The sequence below is a fragment of the Plecotus auritus genome, assembly GCF_963455305.1.
Source record: "Plecotus auritus genome assembly, chromosome: 6".
In the NCBI taxonomy this organism is placed as follows: Eukaryota; Metazoa; Chordata; class Mammalia; order Chiroptera; family Vespertilionidae; genus Plecotus; species Plecotus auritus.
The window spans coordinates 173,042,472-173,058,209 of record NC_137773.1 but is presented as its reverse complement, the minus strand read 5'-3'; the positions used below and the strand labels follow the sequence as shown (position 1 = coordinate 173,058,209).

Here is a 15,738-nt window from a genome sequence, read left to right as displayed (position 1 = left end):
AACAAATAAAACAATAAAAACCCGCTTTAACTTTGGTTAAGCTGGTGATCCCCCCAACTTAGTTGATCACAGACCCTTTATTTACCTCCCTCCTGGGCACTGAGGGCCAGAGGTCCCATCCAGGAAGGTGTTTACGAGAGGGTGCCACCCATCGGCTTGTTGAAGCAGCTGAGCCCAGATGTTGGAGGGTAAGGATGTCCGCAGTGATGTGCTGAGCTGACACGGAACCACCTCCGGGATTCATGCTCAGCTAAGAGAGCAAAGTAGAGTGTGTGCTGAGCTACCAACTGTCCACATTTGCTCAGACCAGATGAGTACCCCAAACCTGGCAGGCTCGTCTGCCTGGGAGAGGGGCACTGGGTGTTGGGGAGGGGTGGGAGCAACACCTCACTGTGCACCTCCTGGAAACTTGAGAGCTTTCTGTGGTGTTTAAACACAGCCTGGTCTGTTCCGTCGCACAGAGAGCATTAGGAAGTCCTTGGCCCTGGGGCTGCCTCCATCTGCCCGCCCAGCTCCTCTTGCACCCTGAGTGGGCCACTCCCCACCCCCCACCTCTCCCGTGAGTGACAAGTAATGGGGACTCTGCTTGTTGGTGCCACTGCTCAGACCTGCTCTGCTCCACCTGGACGCCTGCCTCCCACAGAGCATCCTGGCCCAGAGAGTAGGATCCCTACCCTTTCCTCCTCCTCGGACTCTAACTTGGGAGCCTGGGGGCCCCCAGTCCCCGGGAGACAGGGACACCTTGTACAGAAAGGCCAGGAACTCCGGGGTTGAACAGGTGTGATTCAAAACCCCTATTAGCCTTGGGCACTGGGCATTTACTATGTGTACCTGTTAATAACAGCAGATTTTGTCATCAAAGAAAACATGGTAATTTCAAGAGAAACCTCAAAAGTGCTTTATTCAAAGCAATGTCCATCGCTAGCTACACATTGCCCCATCTTTCAGGCAATTTGTGGATACCGTCCCTCTTGTTTTGAGGCAAACCATTCAGAGACCCAATTTTCCACTTCTTCGTATGTTTGAAGTGCTGCTCAGAAAGTGCAGAAGCAAGATTTTTTAAAGGAAAGAAATGGGGAAAAAATAGATACAGAGGCAAAGAAGCATTGAACAGACTGTCAAACTACAGCGGGAAGGCAGAGGAGGTTTCGGGGCGGTGGGGGGGGGGCGGGGGCTGTAAGAGATCAACCGAAGGACTTGTATGCATGCATATAAGCATAACCAATGGATAAAAGACACGGGGGGGGGGGGCGGGCAGGTAAAGGCATGTACTGGGGGGAAGGGGAGGCCGGGGGGAGGTCAATGGGGGGGAAAAAAAGGAGATATATGTACTACTATTTGTAATACTTCAAACAATTAAAAAAAATTAATTAATTAAAAAAATAAAATAAAATAAAAACAAGTGCATGTGCCATTGATTGGAACAAGTGCTAATCTGAAGGAGCAAGGTCTGGTGAATATGGCGAGTAGGTTAATACTTCCCAGGCAAGATCTTTTAACGTGTCTTTAACTGGTTTTGAAGTGTGTGATGATGCGTCATCATGAAGCAAAATTACTTTGCTGTGTCTTCTGGAGCATTCCGGTCGTTTCATGATCAAAGCGTGGTTCAAATTGATTATTTGTTGTCGGTAGTGATCAGTATTAACGGTTTTACCTGGTTTTAGGAGCTCATAATACACCACACCTTCCTGATCCCACCAAATGCAGAGCATTGTCTTCTTTCTGAAGCAATTTGGCCTGCAGTCGATGTTGATGGTTGACCTGGATCAACCCATGATTTTGTGCCTTTGGGATTCTCATAATAAATCCACTTTTCATCGCCAGTCACAATTCGATGCAAAAAAAAGACTTCTTTTGTGCCGTGGAAGCAACATTTTACTGATGACTTTTCGGGTTTCCATTTGTCTTTCGTTCAGTTGATGTGGCATCCATTTTCCTTCCTTTAAAATCTTTCCCGTTGCTTGTAAACGATCGGAAATTGTTTGCTGAGCAACGTTTAATCTTTCTGCAAGTTGTTTTTGAGTTTGACACACGTCTTCATCCAATACTGCTTGTAATTGTTGGTCTTCAAACTTTTTCGGTTGACCTGGGCGTCTTTGTCTTTCACATCGAAATCATCACTTTTAAAGCATTTAAACCAGCGTTCACAAGGATCTTGAGATGGAGCATGTTCACCATAAGCTTCCCAAAGTATACGATAACTTTTTCTTCAAAATAAAGTAATGAATTATAATTTCCCGCAAATGCTCTTTTTTTTTTTGGCACAAAAGTCAACATTTTTAAATGTAAAAATATCTATGATGTTAACACCTTCAGCAAACAGACATATGAAGTTTTGAAGCTTGTTGTCAATACAACAAAATAGCATACATATCCAATCGCATATATATCAACATATGTATAACTCCATTTAGTGAAAAAAATCCGCATTATTAACCAGTACACCTAGTAGCCTTGCGCCTTTATTTTCCTTGTATTGTACCATGGAGGATAATGAGCCCTAGCTCACAGGGTCCGGGAGCGTCGCTCATCTCTCTGGAGCACCCAGCATCGTGCTTGGCATCTCACAGGTGTCCCCTATATGTCTGCTTTCCTCCCTTCCCTTCCTCTGCTTTCCTTACGGGACCATCAGCCTAGAGTTCCCTTGGGTCCTAAAGTCCTTGGGTTCCCAGGGAAAGAACACGAGGCCCAAAGTCAGGCTTTTCTTCCAGCTCCACTGAGGACCAGCTCTGGGCAGAATCCATATTTATCTCAACTCAGAGGAGCTTTGATCAGCCAGACAGCAGGGACGCGAGGGGTCAGAGCTGCAGGGCACGGGCAGATGCTCCCCGCGCATCCCGCCAGCTTCAGGGATGGTTAGAAGATGAGTGAGGTAATGCCTTCCATATGCTAAAGGGACGGTGACTGAGCGCCAGGCGAGGTAGAGTGAAGGCGCCCCCGGTCATTAGCAGAGTGACCCTGGTCAAGACCTGAATTGTTCTGGGCCGCAGTGACCTCATCAAAAATGTGAAGACAGTGAAATCCCACCTCACCGCAGCGGTGGTGAGGGTCACGAGGGGCAGGCCACGTGGAAGGTCTTTGTAAACCGTGAAACGCTCCGCAAATGTCAGCTGGCTGAGCCGCTCACGCGCACATGTGTTTACTGTTGCAGCGGAGGGTGCAGGACGTCATCAGCCCCATCGTGTTCGAAGCCGCCTACAGCCTGGGGCAGCATGTGACCGGAGAGGAGGAGCGGGAACTGCCGGCTCTGACACCCGTGCTCCGCTGGAAGAAGGGACAAAAGATCGCCCAGAAGAACCAGGTCAGAACCTTAAAGCCCACAGCTGGGACCCCAGGGGGCAGGCAGGTCTATGTGGCAGGAGTCACGGCCCTGACCAAGGCCAAGGCACACCCCCTTCTCTGGGCCTCCCTTTCCTGATCTGCAAAAAAGATGACATTTATGATTTGGGGTGTTGCTTCTCACAACCACGTGGTTGAAACACATTGAGGCTATTCTCAGGCAATTAGGAAATGATAATCCCTTAGGGGTCATGAGCTGACCCCCTTGGTCCCTGACTAGACTGTTTTCAGAGCTTAGATGGGCACGTTGTAGGGGCTCAGTTAGTGTTTTACTGGTGGGGCAGTGAGTGGGTGGAGAAGCGGGAACCTCGTCTTGCTAGAACTGGTGGTTGGATTAAAAATGCCCAACCCATGCCGAAACCGGTTTGGCTCAGTGGATAGAGCGTCAGCCTGCGGACTGAAAGGTCCCGGGTTCAATTCCGGTTGAGGGCAGGTACCTTGGTTGTGGGCATATCTCCAGTGGGAGGTGTGCAGGAGGCAGCTGATCGATGTTTCTCTCTCATCGATGTTTCTAACTCTCTATCTCTCTCCCTTCCTCTCTGTAAAAAATCAATAAAATATATTTAAATAAATAAATAAATAAATAAATAAAAATGCCCAACCCAGGCGTCTCTGAGAGCCAGAGCCCGTGGGTGCAGGTGGGCCACCCGCCCCGTGCGACGCTCGTGCGATTCCAGGGTGTGCTGTTTGGTGGAGGAGCTTCGGAGTGATGTGGCGTGCAGGCCACACGAGGCTGGATGAGCCTGTGAGCTCAATGCGCGCAGCAGCACTGGCCTGCCTGCCCTGAGCCATCTGAGGTGTGCAGGACTGAGTACTGATCAGGAAACATGCAAGGACCCTGTAATGCCAAGCTTGTTTTACATCTTTCTTTAACACCCAACATCGCCTCCAGCCCAGGGCCTGGGGAACGTCAGACAAAACTGCCCTTGGGGCTAAACCAGACTCCTGCGCAGGGTGAGGGCAAAGCTGTGGAACCACCCGCCGGCCCACCCTCCATGGTTCTTCTGACTGCTCTGAGCTTGTGGGAAAGCACTTGACCAGTGGCCCACGCTTTGCATATTAGAGTTGTAAACAGAACCACAGAGAGGCGTTTGGGGTTCGAGATGTCCGGCCAGATGTTCAATTAAGTGGTGATTTTTTTTAAGGCATTCTATTTTTCTCCCAACGTCTCTCCCCTGTGATCTTGGGTTGGGTTCCCGGGAAACAGAGCCCGAGACGGGTTGGGGAGCACCTGGTCTAGTGAGGCTGTGGTCTTGGGAGGAAGCGTGAGGGAATGAGGGGAGGGGAAGGGACTGAGCGAGGATGTGGCTTCAGCTCAAGTCTAGCCTTGGCCCGAGGTGGGAAACTCTGGAGCATACGTTACACTAGAGCTGTCCCCTGCTTGAGGGAAGGGGCTGGCCTTCGGTACCCCTGTTAGTCAGCCACTGGCTGGCCGCCAATGGGGGGAGTGGCGGAGTGGAACCCTCCTTGAAGGAGACCCCCTCAGCTGAGGACAGGGCTCTGGAGAAGCAGGCAGATGGGAGCCACTTGCTGCCCACACTCACATCCACTGGGGGTGTGGGGGGCCGCAGCTGGGCAGGGAGCTGGGCAGGGCTCACAGTGCCCACCACCTGTACACACACAGCCAGTTGGCGACACCACCCTTTTGAATACTTGTTTCGAATTCACACATGAACCTCTTTCAAAACACACGTGCCCTGAAGGTGGCCAGTATGTCCTGCTGGTCATTGATACTTGGGGCAGGTTCTGGGAGAGTGAGGGGAGAGACCGGGAGGACACTGGGGCTTAGGTGGGAGGTGGGGCAGAGTCGGGGAGTTGGGGTGAAGGAGAGGCAGGAAGAAGGTGAGGAGAAGAGGAGAGGAAAACAAGATAACGAGGCAGGGCAGAAAGCTGATGACTTCACCTTGACCAAGGTGTAGAGCTTGGTGTCACCTCCCAGCAGGAAGTCAGAGTTAATTTCTAGGTAACTAGTCCCTAGTCCTAGTAGTCCTCTGCTCTCTAAGGTGGAATCTCGCTGGCCTAATAAACCTGTGGTACAGGAGTGGCCCAAACTCAGGGGAATCATTCCAGGGTCCAGGGTGCTTGTTATGTCTCTGAAACGACCCCAGTGAGGTGCCATCTACTCTGTCCAGCATCTTGCTCCCCTGGGCGTACCTTCCCCCAGGGAACCCAGCTCTCCTTCGCCAGATCCCTCAGTGGCTCGGAGTAGGCCTTCTTCAGTGAAGAGCATCTCACAGCCTCTCCCGGCATCTTTGGAGTCAAGCATCCTCATCAAAGCCGGGACAGAGACAGATCAGTATGAAAATAGTATTCTTAGTCACTTCTGGTGCAAGATGGTCGACCAAGCATAGGTATTCATGTCTGTGCTTTCTGTGACCCATTAGGATGAGTGTGAATGAGTGAATCTGAACAGGAACGTGAAGGAATACTGCAAAGGGAGGGGCATCAGTCAGTGAGAAAGTCGGTCATTTTTTTAGTGAGTCAAAAAGATGGGAGCGTGTCGGTGGGTGAACCTTGCACCACGCACAGAGAGGCGGGGTGCCTGTCTACCCACCCATGCCCCCAGCGGGGCTGCAGCCATGGCCAGGCCAGCAGGCACAGAGCGTGGATGGGGCTGAAAACAGGGAAGGGCTTTGAGTGAAGGTTGGTATGTGGAAGGGTTGACTTTCCACCCCTCCCCTTGCCCTCCATGCAGAATAGCAGCAACCAGGCATTTTCTTCTCTAAAGAACTGAATACACTGCCAGCCAGAGTGGCTCAGCTGGTTGAGCATCTTCCCATGCACTGAAAGGTTTCCGGTTTGATTCCCGTCAGGGCCAGGGCACATACCTGGGTTGCGGGTTTGATCCCCGGTTGGGGAGTGTACAGAAGGCAATCGATCAATCTCACCCCCCTTCCTCCCCCACCCCCGCTTTCCTCTCTCTCACTTCTCCCTTCCTCTCTCTAAGCATGTCCTTGGGTGAGGATTTAATAAAAAAAATAAATAAATAAATAAAAGAATTGAATACACTGCTTGTGAGATAGTGTGGTTTCCCAGAGGATAAGCCTTATTTCTGGCATGTCTCCAAATGCGTGAGCTAGCTTCCACTCCCACCATCCACCCAAACACTCCCACAGAGCTTCCAATCAGCCCTGTTACCTGTTCTTAAATAGGAATGAACCATCAAGGAAACCTGAGATTAGGGGGAAATGTTATATGAAAGAAAGAAACCTGCAGAATAACTGATTAGAAGGAAATAAACTATTTAGGGAATAGAAGTGATTATACAAAATTTAAAACCAACCTAAACGCTATGTCATACACATAAAGAGATTTAAGAATATATTCTATCCATTATAAAATGGTTGAAATTCTATTTTTTTTTCTTAAAAGGAAGAACCAGAGAACAAGGAAAGGGTTCTTGAAAATGAATAATATGGTTGCGCAGCCGACAATGTAGTAGAAGGATTAGAAGACAATGGTTATAGGATGGAGTATAAATGCCATTAAATTTGACTGTAGAGAGGTAAAATTAGAACTACAGAAGTCCTCTCAATATCTTAATGTTCTAAATGGGTGAGAAAACTTGGTGAAACAAGAGATAGTTGTTTATTACTTAAAATTGCGGAGGTCACCCGCAGAGCAGTGCTGCTTAAAGGGCGGTCACGTGGGATCTTCCGAGAGATGAAGGTTCTCGGGCCCCACCCCAGACCCACTGGATTAGATGTTCGTGGGTGTGTCCCAGCAATCTGTGTTTTCACAAGCGGAGCAGGTAATTCTGCTGCAGCCATAGTTGAGAATCACTGCAGTGGAGGCGCTCGGGGTAATGATTTGCCTGTTAAAATTAGGAAAGGTGTCTGGGAGGGTCCATTGTGTAAGTGAGATAACGTGTTGTCTATCCTGGCAAGAATTCTCTCCAATAATGTCTAAATCTGATAAATCAAGAAGTGGTAGTACCCGCATATTTTTTTAGAGATAAGGACATAATCACCAAATGAAACACAAAGAGGACATGGATAATACTGGTTGACCCTGGAGAGCAGGACTCAATAGGGAGGGGTTGGAGGAGAGTCATTATTTTTGTTTTAACCATGCGATTCTTTGGTTGAAATTAAAATGCAGGAAAAATACTGGGAAGATTGTCCGGGAGCCTGAGAAAAATTGTGGGAGAGTGAGCCTTGGCTTATTCTCCTTTTCCTGATTAATACTTTTGTTTAAGATAATTTAATGACCGTCCTCCATGTGTCTTCCAGATGTTGGCTCCGTTGGAGGGGAAGAGAGATTCTGAGAGTGAGAGGGAAGCAGAGCTGATTTTTATCCTCTGCATACCTGTGTGATAGCTCCGCAAAGAGCGCCTCCCCTCTTTCCTTGGAGCTCTTTAAGTCACGTGGCCAGATGACGCTAGGACTTAAATGCCTTACTGTCTTCAGCTAAAAGGTGTCGAGTCCATGTTGGGTTGTGGCATGGAGTGGATTAAGTCTTGGCGGTCCTGGAGAGTCAGGGTCTGCCCCCAGTGCTGGTCTCAGCTAGAGCTTTGCTGCCTCCCCAAGATAGTAAACAGAGGGGAATGGCCAATCATCTCAGGATTCTTGACTCAACTGACCATTACTCACTCACACCTGAGGGTCTGTAGAGAGATTCTCAAAGATGGGAAGGACTCTATCATGTACCCTTCTTGAGAAAACTACTCAAAGAAGCCCTCGAACAGACTGAAAAGGAGTCCAGGAAGGAATACACTCAGCAGGCAAGACCACCGCTGATGTGGGTTTCCCTGGAGCCTGAGAAGGAGCCCTCCCCGAGCCGGGGAGCTGGCTTCTGGGGTGTCGAGGGCTTGAAGGGCTCACGGCAGAATTCCGGCTGGTCGGGAAGAAGGTATTGGGCTGTGATTCACTTATTTGCCACTAACTCCTGTACCAACCCCTCCTGTTTTATCTCTCACAGACTGTCTTTGAAAGGAATTGCCGTTCTGAGGACTGTGCCGCTGACCTGCAACTTCAGGGTCAGTTGTTGCTGTCCAGGTAAGTCAATGCTCCTTTCGCAACATTGTTCTGGAAGGTTCCTTCGTCTTGACTCCAGACCCAAAGCCTCAATGTGCAGATTTCCGCCCCATCAAAGAGGATAAATAGAGGTGGTGGGTTGCAATGGTATTTTGTGGTTTTTAAAAAACGTATCTTATACAATAGTTTTAACAACAGCTATTATTTGGAGGGGAGGGGGAGTTTGGTTTTTATTGCAATTCCACATATCCCACAATTTAGCCTATATTTCTAATTCTGTGAGTACTTATGTTTGTATGTGTCTGGGGGAAGTATTTTATGTTTACTCGCTGTATTAAATTGAACCATATGAAGTTGCCAATATTTAACTGTTTGGGACAACTCCTATGATTGGACCGATCATTATATAAAGGTTCTTCCCCCCGCCCCCCACCCACACTTGGCAGTGGCGTCTGCTTTAACAACCATCAGTGGTTCCATGGCAGGAGGGGGGCAGGTTGTCCTGGTCCAAGTGAGCAGCCAGTCTCTGCTGTTTCAGGGTTTCCTCCCACAGTCCCCGAGTCCCCCAGGCTAGAGGTGAACCGCACACAGCCTCCCACTTCCTCTTCGCCAACCCTGCATTTCAGACTTCTCCTAGGAGGAAGGCACTGGCCCTGAATCCCTTAGCCACACTTCAGAGGATGGTTTCCTTTCCAGACAGTTCCTTCTGAAAGATTGTTTTAGCCTTGGGGCCAGAAAGCCCTTCCATGTGATTTATGACCATTTCTCAAAAATCATCATCCGCTTTGATAGTTGTTCTCTGAAATGCCGTACTGTGTCCTTTATTTGGATCTGTGAGAGTTAAGTGTGGGTGGAATGAAATATCCCCTCGTGAACCAGTGAATATACTAGGACTCTTATGATGATAAATGTATTATTCATCAAAGGAAAGAAATACTGAGGTTCTTTTCCTTTTGTTTGCATTTATTGGGCGAAAGGTGATGTAATCCCCCAACACACACACACACACACACACACACACGCACGCACGCACGCACACACACACAAATACTCCTCCGAACCGCTTAAATATTAATTAGCATTTCTTTGACTTAAGACAAGCGTGATAGATTAAAGTACCTCATGCTTTGCCAAACTTAGACAATTACTTCAACCTGATGAAGCGGGTCTTGGAAATTTTTAACATTAGTAAGAAGGACCTCCGGGGATTATTAAAGAAACCAAATCTAAAGAAGCTTTCATAAATTATCAGGTCATTACTTTTAGTTTTAAATAGGTCTTCCAAAAAGTGTTTTAGGGGGAAAGTAACAGGAAACAAAACATGGGGGTTTGTTTTGTTTTGAGGCAGACTGTGACTGTTGGACATTTAGCTTGGATCGTAGAGACGTTCCTGTGGTGGGGGAATGCTCACTTGTTCCAAGGTAAAATTTTAGGTTAGGAAAGTCTGGATGTTCTTGCTGCCCAGTAATGGATGATCAAATCTATCTCCATTGAGTTGTGTTTTTCATATAGTAAGACGTAAAGCGCAAGGCTGGTGATCAGTAAGTTACCTTATGCCTAAAGCTGCCTCCGCTTCCACAGCTCTGCCTCTTCAGAGCGTTGCTTCGAGCCCGTTCCACTCTGTGGGTCCAGTCATCAATAAGGTATCCTCTAGCTACAGCCACAACGTATGCTGCATAACAAACTACCTCAAAACTCAGTGGTTTGAAACAGCAACCACTTATTCTCAAGGTTCTGCAGGTCAGCTGAGGGTTGGCTGGATTCAGCTGGATCTTGGCTGACTTGCTCATGCATCTGTGGTTCAGCAGACGGTGGGTTGACCTCAGCCAGACACAGGTGACCCAGGTCAGCTCTGCTTCATGTGTCTTTCATTGTCCTGTTGGAACCAGTGGGCTAGCCTGGGCTTATTCTTCTCCTGACATGGCAGCGGTGCTGGAGAGCAAGCAGAAACATTCCACAGCTCTTGAGACCTGGGCTCAGAACTGTGCACCCTTACCTCACCCTTACCCTAATGGTCACCACCAGTCCGTGGCCAAACCCGAAGTCATGGGACAGGAAAGTATGCTCTGACCCTTTAGTGAGAGGAACTGAAGAGGCACACAGCCAAGGGCACAAGAATAGAAGGGATGGAGAATTGGGACCAGTAATGCTATCTGCCCTACCATGTAAGGAAACCTGGGTGATGGTGGCACCACCTGCTCAGTGCTTCAGAGAGGTGAATGGGTCATTACAGGGCCATGGAGCAGCTTCCAAGAAGAGGGATTAAGGGGAATGAGGAGGAGCCAGGCATTCTGGGGAAAGGGGGAGAGGGAGAGGGAGAGAGGAAGGCAGGGAAGAAGACGAGACGGAGGGAGAAGGAGAGAGAGGAGAGAGGACAGAGAGAGGGAGAGAATGAGAGGATGGTATGGATCATGGGGTCCTCTGTTCCACTCAGTGAAAGCATGTTCCAGCTGGATTTCGGAGTCAGCTGCTCTCTCCATCCATCTTAGTTCCTACATCCCTGGCTCAGGTCCATAGCGTGGCCTTTGTCTCGATGCAGGAGCGCCCTGGGCGGGGCTGGACTTAGGAGAGATGTGTTGATCTCCACCATGGTGCTGCCCCGAGGGCCATCTGGACACGCTTTTTGCCTTTCGTGCTGTCTTTAGAACCTAGCTCTCACGTTAGCTGTGACTCGCTGTACTGAAAAGTTGAAGCAAAGGGGCAGCGGAGACGATCCCCACCCCCGCCCCCCGCCAATGAGTGGTAGATGGCGGGGTACAAGGTGTTGTGACGGGAGGCAGCCAAGTTCCCACCAGACTGAGGAGCCATTGTCTTGGGAAGACCGAGGGGAAGACATCCGAGTGACTGGGTGACCAGAAGGCCCGGGATGGAGCCAGGAAAGGCTCTCTGTGATGGGGACTCGTGGATGTTTTTCTTTTTCTCTCCAGAGAGCATGAATTCTGGCTGTCCTGTTGTCTCCTAAAGCAATCAACTCTTTAATTAAAAGTTCACAATTGTTAATGGTCTTGAGTCCAGTTCCAAAACACGCCATATCCAAAAATGTCCAGGAATACCGATGAAGCTGTACAGACAGTTCCTATTAAGCAGGACTGAAATTTCCATTTGTAAAAGGATGCAGCGACGTTTTGTTTTGTCTGTCTGAATACTCGCAGTTCCTAAGAATGCATCACATGTGATTAGGTTAAAGAAAAAGAAATATAGATTATGGCAGTGGAGCTAAAAAAAAATTTTTTTTGATGCCTCCCGTAGGAGACCAGTGAAACATTTCAGTGCCTTCTGGCTAGCCAGCTCCAATAATGAAAGCACTCTTAGGGGAGGCGGAAAGACACTGTAGAATATTTATGACGTTAGAAGAACCAACTAGCGACCACATAGAACGGTCCTATGGTTATAGCCTTACTAATGCTGTTATCGTGGTCAGGGTGGGGGCGCCGAGTGAATTTCCCAGAACCCTTGCCTGGTAGTTGGGTAGCTTTGTCCACGAAAGACCGGCCTTGGAGAGGAGGGTTACTACGCCCAGAGAGCTCTTCAGAGTTTGCAACGAATCGTTCTCCGTCTCAAAAGTGGCAAAGTGGCCCGAATCACTGACTGCACCGTGTGGGGTAGAAGTAAAGTTGTCTTGTTTTATGAAGGGGGACAAGACCCCTGTTTACTGAGCACCTGCATGCACTAGGGTACCCTATAGAGTCCTCAGTATCCATAAACACCCTGTAGTGTCTTACCAGCTGTGCAGCCTTGGGCAAGCTGCTTAATGTCTCTGGGCTTCTGTTTCCTCATCTGTAGAGTGGGAGAAGTAAGAGCAGCCCCTTATAAAGTGATTGTATTTCATGAATCAAAACATATTGAAGTACTTCCAAACATGCTTGGCATATAGTAAGCACTCAGTAGATGAGAGCTAACATCATTTCATTTAAGCCTCTCAACAACACAGAGAAGGAAATATTACTACATTCTTTTTAGTAGGAGGACACAGAGTCTCGGGGGAGGGCAGATTACTTGCTCAAGGTCGGGGGGGAGCATGGAATTAAAGCTGGCAATGTCCATCTCGCCATTGCTGTTAGGGTCTGATATCAGCTGGTTCTAGACCAGAAGTCCCACGGCTGGGGGCCTTGCGGGAAAAGTCCTCCTCTGTGTGAGTAGCCTCAGTTCCGAGGGGAGGTTGATGGCTTTCATCTAGCCCCATTCATGATTCCTGATGTGCTGTCCGACCTGTGGGGACCTGCTCAATGGCTTTTCTCTCCGGAGAGGTTGGCCGCCAGTCCTGTCCTGTTAATGGCAGTCCCTGCAGGAGTCATTGCATTCTGAATCCGTGTGGGTTGAATTTTCCTCTCCGTGGAGGGTCTCAGATTTGACCACGTGCTTGTGGGCTGTCATATTAAAGAGTTTCCTTGGTCAGTCGGCGTGTCTCAGTGGTTGAGCATTGACCGATGAACAAGGAGGTCACGGTTCAATTCCCAGTCAGGGCATATGCCTGGGTTGCGGGCTTGATTCCCAGTGGGGGGCATGCAGGAAGCAGCTGATCGATGACTCACTCTCATTGATGTTACTATCTCTCTCTCCCTCTCCCTTCATCTCTGAAATCAATAAAAATTTATTATTATTATTATTGAAAGAAAGAAGGAAGGTGAGAAACTGATCAGAAACCTGGAAAACTTTAGCCCTTGCCAGAATATTAGCCATGTGATTTATTTATTTCTTCATTCCTTCACTTTCTGTTCCAGATCTGGATGGGGGGGCGGGGCGGGGGGGGAGGGGAAGCAAAAGAAGTTTGTTGATTGGGGGCAGCTGGCTTTTATAATTGCTGCTCCATCCACTTTTTCAAAGAACCTCAGTTGATGAGTTTGTTCTGGAATTTCCAACAAGAGTGTTATATCACCTTTTGACACCAAGACTTTCTCCCACGAACTTGCTGGGAATGCTTTCTCCCCCCGTGTTGCCAAACAGCCAACACTCTCCCATTGTCTGCATCTTGTTCCTTTTCCCCTTCCTTAACAGGCATAGCCACCGACTGCCCGCATGCCGAAGGGAATTTGGCTTGAGACAAACCCAGGAGCCAGGTACGGGCCTGGGAGCTCTGTCCCGTTTTCCTGAGGACAGCAGATGAGGGGTGTGTCCACAGGGCATCGGGGGCAGAGAGGATAAGACCTCTGACCCCTCCGTCATCCTGGGAGGGACCTGGGTGGAGCTGGGCCACACAGCTGTGTTTCTTTGGAGCCCTGGCTCCAGCTCCACCGGGGGATGAGCACAGATGCTGACTCTGTGGCTCTGAGACACCCGTCCATTGTCCTACAGGGGAACTCAGGCAGGACGAACCAGGCCCAGCTCACAGGTTCCTCGTGGCTGGTTGGTGGTTTTCGCGCATGCACCTGGAGCCGTGGCATTTCAGGTGCAGAACAGGGCGCTGACAGGCAGGGATTGGGGTCCCTTATCTGAGGTCAGCAAGGAAGTTAAATGGCAGTGGCCGGCAAAACACCGCCGGGAGTTTCCTGAGCCCCAGTCCGGTGTTCCAGCCGTTGGGCCCCCGGTCTCTGTCTTTAAATAGCCGTGGCAGCCCTGGCTGGTGTGGGTCAGTGGTTGGGCATCATCCCGTGTGCCAGAAGGCTGCCGGTTGGATTCTTGGTCAGGGCACATGCCTGGTTGCTGGCTCTCTCCCTATCGAGGGCGTGTAGGAAGCTGCCGATGAATGTCTTACTTTCACATCAATGTTTCTCTCTCTCCCTCTCCCTTCCTCTCTCTCTCAAAATCAACAAAAAATATTTAGAAACAAAGAAATAAATAGCCGTGGCAGCTTGGGGAACCTGGCCTGTCTCTCGCTCCCACTGTGATATGCTGCCGTCCCATTTAGGAAATTCCTTCCTATCTCAGGGATGTCCTGATGTCCTGAACGGCCTACCGGCCTCAACGTGAGGCTGCGGACAGTGAGCTGTTACCATGGGAACTGACATTTTTCCCTTAGGGAAGTCACTTCATTTTCAAGGCTACACACACACACACACACACACACACACACACACACACATACACATACACACACACACACACACACACACACACACACACACACACACGAGCCGCAGAAAGCTATCCCAACCAATTCTGGATTTCAAGGATGGCCCTCCTCTTGTTGAGCAGACACTGATGGAGATCTGATGGAGATTTTCCATCCGGATGGTGAGGGGACGAGGAATCCATGGAGGACCATGGAAGGCAGGCTGAGGAGTAACCATGGCAACCAGAGAGGAAGCTGGGAACATGCTCCTACCTGGCCTTCCTCCCAAGTGACCTGGCAAGTCGGGGTCTACCTCCTGGGTGTAATTTTATTTGGTAGTATTTTCCTTGGCTTCCAAACACAGCCAACCATCGGAGGGCTTATGGGTAAGCCCCTCTCCAGCAGGGTCAGAATGAGATGGACGCTGTTCCCTTCTCACTGGATGTTCAGCCTAAGGGGCCTGTCCAGAGAGAGCAGCGACTTGGTTCCTCACTACTGTCAGATGGAGAGCAGGCCGGGAGCCATGGGCTGCGTCTTTGCTAAGATTCTCGCAGTCTATTCCGCGTGGCTGGGTTGTTGGTCTCTTGCCATTAACACTAGACTCACCCGTTCCACCAGAGACTTAGTTACTGTAAGAAAAGCCAAATTCCGAAGGTGCACAGTGGTTTTGTTTCCGGAGATAAACCTTCCTCCACACCAGTTCTTCCTCGTTGTCGCGCACGCACCCTCCCGTTAGCTTCTCTCCCCATTGTGCTCTGAGCCGCCTGGCGTAACCTCGGGCGGTCGGAGGCGGCCCTGCTGCTCTTCCCAGGTGAAAAGCCCGGGACAGCTGTGGCTGAGGAGGGAGGGTCCTTTTGCTTTGTCCCCAGCGGTCACTCCCGCGGAGCCAAAGGTGACAGACTCAGGAATACCATGAACTGCCTGCAGGTCACAGTCCATTGCTGTTGCCCTGAGAGGGCAGGACCGTGTAAGGAACTTTTAGATGTTAAGAGCCTTCTCCACTGACTCCATTCCAGGTGATCTTTTGCTTTTTTTAATATATTCTTATTGATTTCAGAGAGGAAGGGAGAGGGAGAGAGAGACACACACACATCAATGATGAGAGAGAATCATTGAGCAGCTGCCTCCTGCATGCGCCCTACTGGGGATCGAACCTGCAATCCGGGCATGTGCCCTTGACCGGAATCGAACCGGGGACCCTTCAGGCCGCAGGTCGATGCTCTATCCACTGAGCCAAACCGGCTAGGGCCATTCCAGGTGATCTTGACCCAACAATGACGAGGCCGGGTGGGTGCTGTTGCTGCCACGCCCGGCTCCCGTGGCTGTGCAGGAGCCACGCGCCCAGCTGTGTAAGTGTTGGCTGCTAAGGGCTCACGGCGGTCCCACCTCTGGTCTGGAGCATGGCCCTCAGCTCACGGGAGCCCTCCTGCCTGG

General features: G+C 49.8%; 1 protein-coding gene across 1 annotated transcript in view; it reads left to right on the top strand.

Moving 5' to 3' along the window:
• Positions 1-15,738, top strand: part of ITGA9 (integrin subunit alpha 9) — a gene marked incomplete at its 5' end in the record, with an annotated part of 281,034 nt that overhangs the window by 144,465 nt on the left and 120,831 nt on the right. The window contains 2 exons of the mRNA XM_080674008.1: positions 3,152-3,301; positions 8,260-8,336. Coding sequence (XP_080530134.1) covers positions 3,152-3,301; positions 8,260-8,336 — 227 coding nt within the window. The remainder of the gene's footprint in view (positions 1-3,151; positions 3,302-8,259; positions 8,337-15,738) is intronic.